Source organism: Antennarius striatus, chromosome 21, assembly GCF_040054535.1.
Source record: "Antennarius striatus isolate MH-2024 chromosome 21, ASM4005453v1, whole genome shotgun sequence".
Taxonomy (NCBI): domain Eukaryota; kingdom Metazoa; phylum Chordata; class Actinopteri; order Lophiiformes; family Antennariidae; genus Antennarius; species Antennarius striatus.
The window spans coordinates 13,843,969-13,852,274 of record NC_090796.1 but is presented as its reverse complement, the minus strand read 5'-3'; the positions used below and the strand labels follow the sequence as shown (position 1 = coordinate 13,852,274).

The window sequence follows — 8,306 nt, the reverse complement described above, 5'->3', positions numbered from 1 at the left end:
GTGTTATGTTATAAAACCACAGCAGAATTTGAACTCTCAATATACAGTAGATAGATGGTTTATTTGAAGCAATGCTTCACATTCTTTGTATATCAGAAAACAAATACAAAAGTGGACCTGATGAAATGGTTACCAGCAGAATTCCCTAATTTCAGTTACTACAGTACATCAAGTATTTCACAGAAAGTAAGAAATTTAATACATGAGACAAATGGCAGTTTTGGGCTGAGAGATCATCAACACTGAATGTATCATAAAATAGTTTTTAACATCAGCCTGGCAGAAAATTCTGTGTCAACAGATAGAGAAGTTAAAGGTTAATCCAAGTAGTGCAGGATCAGTGAATGATCAATAGCGCTCGGATCGGATTAAAGCAACTTTTTTTAAAAATCCAAACTGTTACAATGTTAACTCCATGCTATCAGTCAGCAGCAGGGCCCATTAGGATGTACTGCAGACCAGTACATGATGATGAACATAATGAAACGTTCTCCCGTTGGTCTTTGTACACCCACAAATGATTGACTCTGCATTATCTTTTGGTCATCTGTTCAAATATAAATATAGGCTAATATTAAATATAAAAAATAAGGCAATTTTCATGTTAAAATGTTGTGTTCTTATCAGTGGGGATTAACAACCCGCTGTGCATTTTCAAACTGTCCATAAATCCACGTTGTGTGGTTCATGTTCTTGTACACAGAAGATGCAGAGCAGCTTCCTGTATCTTTCTTCTTCTACTAAACCATTATCAATAGGATTCTAAAGTCAACATTATAAAAATGTGTGTGCAAGTCAGCTCTCTCCCTCTGTCTCTCTTTTTTTTTTTTAAGTTCATATGGCCTTGACATCGATTAGCTGGCCGTGATGGGCCATGTGTCTGAGGCTCTTGATCCCTTGCAGCTTGCGGCCGTGAAGAGTGAAGCGAGACCAGGCGAGCAGCTGCAGCAGGGCACAGGTGATAGGCACACACACCAACATGTAGAAACATCCCAGTCGGAGAGGTGGGGTTCCTGGACTGAAGGCTACATCAGGCGCAGAAACCACAGAATCCTTCACAGGTTCTCTGTCAAAAATGTCATAACCTGGGGGAACAGAAGAAAGAAAAACCAGGACTCCATGAGTCAGATTTGAAGGGAGGTTGTAAAAAAATTAACCCATCCTGCTGTAAAACATCAAAACGTGCAAAACGTGCAAAAAAAACACAGTAGTGTGGAATCCAACTTGTTAACTTCATGTACTAAATATTCTTTCCCTTTTAGGACTCAGTCTGTGTCTATACATACCTGTGTACACACACAACAGCCACGTGCCAATGAGAGGGGCAAATGTCTGGCCGGGTTTGGTTAGCAGGGCAACCATTCCAAAGAGGAGAGCAGAGGCAGCTTGCTGACGCCGGTTGACCACAAAGTCCTCGTCCACCAGGTCAGAGATAACCAGTTTCAGCAGCTTGCATGTTCCCTCTGTAAACACCCGGTTACTAGAAGGAAGACAAGTCATCAAGGCTCCAGCTGTAGTCTTTTAAATAATACTTAGTCTAAGCTTGTAAATGCTTTTTAGGGGAGCAGATAGCTTAAAGATGAAAGAATCCTGACTGTCCAGCCACCACTGAAAGTCTCACTCATCCATTCTGCACTGTTAAACTGAAAGGATCAAGATAATTTTAGACATTGAAAAAATAAATTTAACCTGAAAACATTTCAAGACTTTGTGGATACCCTCACTTAGACTGCTGGATAAATTCTATTGGCTCCTGAGACGATAGCATCAAAACCTGTCTGATATAGTGATGAAATATGAATAACTTCAATAAAGAAAGAGAGCTGAAAACTCCAGAGAAATAAAATTTCACTGACATTCAACTGTGTAAAAAAAGCACAGACCAGGGTTTGTTTATTTGTCAATTCTGTAGTTTGATCTGTTGTCTTTCCTGTTGTCTTTCTTCTCCTATTCCTTTGCTTGACCTAGTCCTTTTCCTCAAGTCACATGATTAACCAGGCTCAAAATGTTTTTGGTTTTAAAAGTTGCTTTTGGATGGTGGGAATCTTTCCTGTAAGGACCAGTGGTCAACAGATAGAAGTTTTGGTAAGTTTAACAGTTTTTAAAAAAAAATTCCAATAAGATTTCAGACTGCATAAATATATTTTTTGCACATTAACCGGAAACCGTTTCTTAAGATACCCTTAAAAAATGGCCCTGGATGCGTGTTTTGTTACATTTGCGTGTTCAGCAATGAAAACAACAAATTCTGAGAAAGAAATAAGCAAACAAACGTGCACATTTTCACACATCATATCCCAAAGGCATTCGCTGGTACATGTGAACGGCCGTACCTAGCAATGAAGATGCACAGCAGGTAAATGTGGTCAACCCCTGCCAGTAGCATAGCAACACTAAGTCCCAGTTTAAGCATAAACAGCCAGCGGATAACCTGGTAAACCCCATATCGTTGGCACAGTGTCAGGAAATACAAGTTGTTTAGGTGGGGGGCAATGTAAGAGATGCCTGAGGGGAAGCAGAAGCCAATGTCAGCATTAAAATAGGAATCTGTTCAGCCTTAAATACAAAAACATTTGTCCATACTCAAGAGGGATATTTCACTGCTTGTCAAAACTGAATCAAGTTAAGACTGAATTACTGGACACTAAAATGAGTATTTAACAAGTTTACGTAGCATTAGATTAAATGTTGTCAGTTCACACACCTTCAGCCTGTTTTACCGGTAGAATCAGATTGTGTGTTTCCTTTGGCTCAGAACGCAGCCATGACTGTTGATGTGTAAACTGTGTTTACTTACAGTGGATCTGGTTCTATGTACAAGGGGCGGAGGTGACTTTATCTGCCATCTCTTACCGAGTAAAACTGAACCCGTAGAGGCAGAAATGTTGTCTGACAGGAGATGCTCCAGGAAAAGAGGGAAGAAATTGCTGTTGAAATGGCAGTGAAACACCTTCAGGAGAAAAGAAACGAGACTAGAATGTAAAAATCATCATGGACCAAGAGCTGAAGACAAAAAATACATAAAAAGAAACAACTGGTATAACAAAGGATTGTTTAAAATAATGATTGTGTACAGCTAGTCCTCAAGATACACACTTTTGGATATATGAACAACTGCATGCTGTATATTTGGAGTAGTAATGACATTAAAATTACCTCAAATGGTAATTATAGATTGAAATGTAATAAATAACTAATACAGCTTAAGAACAGCCTCTCGGAACCAATTCTGTTCATATATTGAGGACTAACAGTACTTTGAACACTTATAGCTGTGATATTTCAATTTCATTTTTTAATAAATCTGCAAAAACGTCAACAATTCTTTGTTTTTCTGTCCATATGGGGTGCGGTGTGTACATTTACAAGGAAAAAAAAAATACTTAAACGATTTCAGCAAATGGTTGCAATATAACAAAATTTAATGAGGTCTGAATACTTTCTGTACTTTATGATCTCTAATTCAAAAAGACATTTCCTTCCACTTCATCTCTACTAGCACCCGTAGCACATCCAATGTGATTTACATCTCACCTGAAGAAGGTTCATCGTTACAAACCACAGGAAGTTTCTGTGTTTGGAGAGCTGCTTGAGATACTGTTTGATAGTGACAGGTTTGTCTGGATGGACAAGAGGAGCATGGCCAACACTCAACCTGAGACAAAGCAAAAGACAACAAAAAGACAAGTGAGATAAAGAAAAAAATGACAAAAAACATGTCCATCAAAGTCACTGTATTTTCCACATCTTAAAAAAATCCTTACTCTTTAAGTGTCTGTGCTTCATTGTGCCTCAAAACTTCTTTCTGGAAATGATGCCGCAGCAACTGAGAAACTAATAAAAACCCAAAGATAGAAAAAGCTGCCAGAGTCACGCAGAAGAAACGGAAGGAGTAGAAATCCTCCTTATCCCAGAAGGAATAAGAAAGAAATACGGAGAATGAGCCCAGGGCACTGAATACAGAGCAGTGAAAGTTGAGGCGTGTGCGATCGGAGGCGGACACAGCGAGGTCAGCCAGCAGGGCGCTGTGGTGGAGGTCCACCAGAGTGAGGAAGCCGTCGTATAGACACAGGCACAGCAAGAACTGCAGTCCTGGACTGGCCCACGCCACCCAAAAGGCCAGGAAGGAGAGAGCAAAGAGGGGGCCATGCGTGGAGAAGACTTTAAGGCGCTTCAGAACCACCTCTGGAGTTGTGATGGGAGAGCCTGACCTGGGTGGAAAAACAAACAAACTTTATTCATTTATATGTCACTAATTTCAAAATCATTATACAAAAGGTAAGCACTACTGTAATTGCTGATTCCTGTTTGACGACCGTTGCTCTTATCTGCTGACGTGTTTACCATGCACCATGAGCATGACTGTGAATCATTAAAGTGTTTGATGACACAGTTCCGCGTGCATGAATATATAAAATGTCGTGACAGGTTGTTGTCCGGTGTGTGCTGGTGAATGTAGGAGTGTTCGGTTGAAGAAGAGGACTAGTCCACAAACGCGTGCCGCCCTATCCGAACACTGCACGTCCCCTTTCTGATGCAACCCCCACCAGGCAACACCAACACTCGTCTCCCCAACTTGTTGTTGTTTGTTGCTGTCTCTGTGAGAATCTCAGAGCGTCAGACTTCATACCTTGGATACTTTACTATTTGTCATGCATGATAAAACAAAGACTAGTGAAGATAGTAGTCATGGTGACGATCTCTCTAATGACAACTCTGACTCTCATTACATACTCTAAGATGTATATGTGACATCTTTAAATAGAGTTGACCATTGAGAATTGATTATGAAGAGAAAGAAACAAAACAAAGAATGTCACTTACTGGGGAGAGCTGAGAAAGGCGCGATCACTCAGCCAGCCAAACAGAGGATCATTCAGACTGTTCCATATCAGGAACACTGTCTGGAGAACAGCAAAAACGTATACCATAATTATTAAAGAAGAAATTAAAATTCAAAAATGAAGAGTGACAACACCTTACTGGCAATAAATAAAAAAAGATACCAAGCTTGGTAAACTCACATGCAAAGAATAGTTTGTGACTGGACTTACACAGAGGATAACTCCAGCGGTCATTTGACAAACGCATTCAATGTCAGGAATCGTAATTTTTCACATTTTGTTTGACTCACAAGGCATTCTTTGAATCATTTACTGTCTGTGAATCTTTTATAATGTGCAATATGATATCAAATAGGATAAATAGGTAAATAGGATGTCAGCTTCATCACATGTATTTACAACATGTGAGATAATACCTTTGCTGTGGTCTTTACCAGCAAAATAATAATAACATAAAGGCATTGTGTGACTTACTAGTCAATCAGGCCTTTTTTCCATCTACATTTGAATTAATAATAATAATATTAATTACCTATCAAAGTGAAATCAGACACTCACCTCTCCCACCCAGAAGGAGATTTTATCAATCTTGTAGATGGACACAAACGTCTCCACATAGTAAAGAAGGAACACATTGTGTAGGATGGAGGTAAACAGGGCCAGGGAGCCGTAGAGCAGTGCAGTTGAGACAGAGCCTTTCAAAGAGTCCCAGATGCTCCTGCCCATGCTTCTTCTGCTTCAGTCACTCTGATCTGTGTTCTCTCCGTGCCAAGCTGCAATCATCTCACGGCCTGGCTGCCTCAGGGTCACCACCTCATCGTAACCTACAAATTATAAATTAAATAAATAACCAATTAAAACATTCATGATGTCATTTTCCAGACCAGCGGAGACAACAGACAAAATAGTACTAACATGTTTTACTACCATGTCTGAGTATTCCTCTTGAGTACCGGTAATCTAAGGGGAGCCACCTTCATGGTGAAGTCATTTCATTCAACAATTACACGGTTATGCTACTTCTTCACCGGCAGTGACTCTTCAGCCATTTAGCAAACATATTAATGACGTTTCCCAACTGAATACACAACTTTGTTCTATTTAGTGAGTCAAGCAGCAGTAAATATTCCATTCGTTGTACTTATTGATTCTTCTGACAGCAGCTTCGCAGATCGATTACTACGCGTTGTGACAGTCGGTGCTAATTAGCGTTCGCTAGCCGAGCTAGGTGTTAGCATTAGCTGGCTCGATGTTGCTAAGTCTAATTGAGAGTGAGGCCACTTAGTCCAAGATTCGTAAGTACGTAACGAAAACGAAAAATTGTACTTACCTACTAAAAATTTGTCAGTTCAACCAAGTAAACTGTATTTGGTCCGTGGGGAAATAACCAGGTTAGCAGTGGATCAACCGCTTCCAGGTAGCAAATGTATCACCATGATAGTCACTACATTCCGAATCCTACTACGTTGAAGGACTGAAAACGCTACTCTGCCTCTGATTGGTCGACGAACACAGATGAGCACCGTATTGGTTACGAATGACGTAAAAATATCAAGGGAAGCCAACCAAAATATAAAGTAGATAGAAAAAAAGTAGATTGCGTAGCCATAGTAGGATTATTAAATTCGGTCCTTGATGGCTCAAATCTGAATCGCCACGTCAACACGTCAGACACGAAAACGTCAGGGCGTTGCTCTGGAGACGCAACTGATTATCAAGAGTTACACTTCAAGTTATCATCAATCAATCAATCGATCAATCAATCAATCAAATTTCATCAATCTTTGTTAACTCAGTGGTTTTATATAAATTCTTTTTTTTTTACGCTGGAGGATTAAGACAATTGATTATCAAATTTACCCTACTAGTTACTAAGACTACTGATTATCAAGTGTACACTACTAGTTATTAAGACTACTGATTATCAAGTTTACACTACTAGTTATTAAGACTACTGATTATCAAGTTTACACTACTAGTTATTAAGACTACTGATTATCAAGTGTACACTACTAGTTATTAAGACTACTGATTATCAAGTTTACACTACTAGTTATTAAGACTACTGATTATCAAGTTTACACTACTAGTTATTAAGACTACTGATTATCAAGTGTACACTACTAGTTATTAAGACTACTGATTATCAAGTGTACACTACTAGTTATTAAGACTACTGATTATCAAGTTTACACTACTAGTTATTAAGGCTACTGATTATCAAGTTTACACTACTAGTTATTAAGACTACTGATTATCAAGTGTACACTACTAGTTATAAAGACTACTGATTATCAAGTTTACACTACTAGTTATAAAGACTACTGATTATCAAGTTTACGCTACTAGTTATAAAGACTACTGTATTAATTATTAAGAATGGAGGCACACTTTATCCTTTGCTGTTTGTTTGGCTTCAATCAGAAACAGATATGTTGCTGTTTACTGAGGCCAATGATAGACAGCAGTAACCAAAGTTTCTTCAGTTTAGTTTGGTTTATTTTTTGCCTTTCCAGACATGTTATTACAGCAGACTTCACTTTCATCAGTGTTGGAACATCAACAACAACATCTGAAAAAAAAAAAAAAAAAAAGGGTTGACGGATAGAAGCCATTGGCTTGTAAATTTTCCGTCCCTTAAATCAACAACATCTCTCTCATTGCAAACACATTGTCAACCAAATTCATACATTGCATGTCGCATTTCACTTATTTTATTTTGGTGCATGTTGTTTTAAATCGTCCATTCAGTCCAATAGGCGTGCATCGTTGCACACGTCTTAACCAGTTCTGAGAAGACTTGCAAGTGCTGACTATTAATCTGGCTATCGCTCAACGTCTTAGTTGAGAGTAACGACACCTTAAGGTTACAGTGACAATTTTTTCCACATGAAGTTTAAATAGCCATAAAGTAAATACAAAATGCAATTTTTAAATGATAACTTATTGAGGGAAACTTGGGGGAATAAGGCATTAAGGGAATAAGGGATTTATTAAGGGAAAAACCTGCCCAAACCACCTAGTTCTGTGAGAAAAACTAACTGCCAACCTGTGAAGTCATGGATTCACAGATAGACCATACTTCTTAGAAAGTTGATTTCCCTGGCCATAACTAGGCCTAAACCTGTTGAATAAACAACTCACAAAAATTAAATCTGACAAAATCTCAGAAAGCAAACAAAGTCAATAATTCACTTAGTACAAAGGATGTACTCTTCTTAGATCATAAAGTGTGTAGATCAATGCTTTGATCTGCTCTCAAAAGAAAGTAGATCAATGCTTTGATCAAGGATTTGACCTACTCTCCCTTTAATTGGTTTACTCCCTTTTGATCGTGCAGTGTATACACTGAGAGTAATGCTTTGATCTGCTCTCCTTTGATTGTACAGTGTGTTACGATCAGTGCTTTGATGTACTCTCCTTTGACAACACAGTGTGTACTATCAATGGTTTGATCTACTC

General features: G+C 38.7%; 1 protein-coding gene across 1 annotated transcript; it reads right to left on the bottom strand.

Moving 5' to 3' along the window:
• Nucleotides 1-42: 42 nt before the first annotated feature.
• Nucleotides 43-6,306, bottom strand: mfsd13a (major facilitator superfamily domain containing 13A). The gene is made up of 9 exons (XM_068305314.1): nucleotides 6,175-6,306; nucleotides 5,403-5,668; nucleotides 4,825-4,904; nucleotides 3,765-4,211; nucleotides 3,535-3,655; nucleotides 2,854-2,950; nucleotides 2,334-2,505; nucleotides 1,287-1,480; nucleotides 43-1,085 (listed from the first exon to the last, which is right to left on the bottom strand). Exons 2-9 carry the CDS (start codon nucleotides 5,568-5,570, stop codon nucleotides 835-837), a joined length of 1,530 nt encoding a protein of 509 aa, XP_068161415.1. The 5' UTR covers nucleotides 5,571-5,668; nucleotides 6,175-6,306; the 3' UTR covers nucleotides 43-834.
• Between the last annotated feature and the right edge of the window lie 2,000 nt (nucleotides 6,307-8,306).

What these genes read in the sequence shown, in the direction of transcription:
- mfsd13a (XM_068305314.1), bottom strand. Translation starts at nt 5,570, where the DNA reads ATGGGCAGGAGCATCTGGGACTCTTTGAAAGGCTCTGTCTCAACTGCA. An exon ending in TCTCCTTCTGGGTGGGAGAG is followed by an intron (nt 4,905 to 5,402) that starts GTGAGTGTCTGA and finishes GCTGTTCTCCAG; the next exon opens with ACAGTGTTCCTGATATGGAA. An exon ending in TACGGGTTCAGTTTTACTCG is followed by an intron (nt 2,506 to 2,853) that starts GTAAGAGATGGC and finishes GCTTCCCCTCAG; the next exon opens with GCATCTCTTACATTGCCCCC.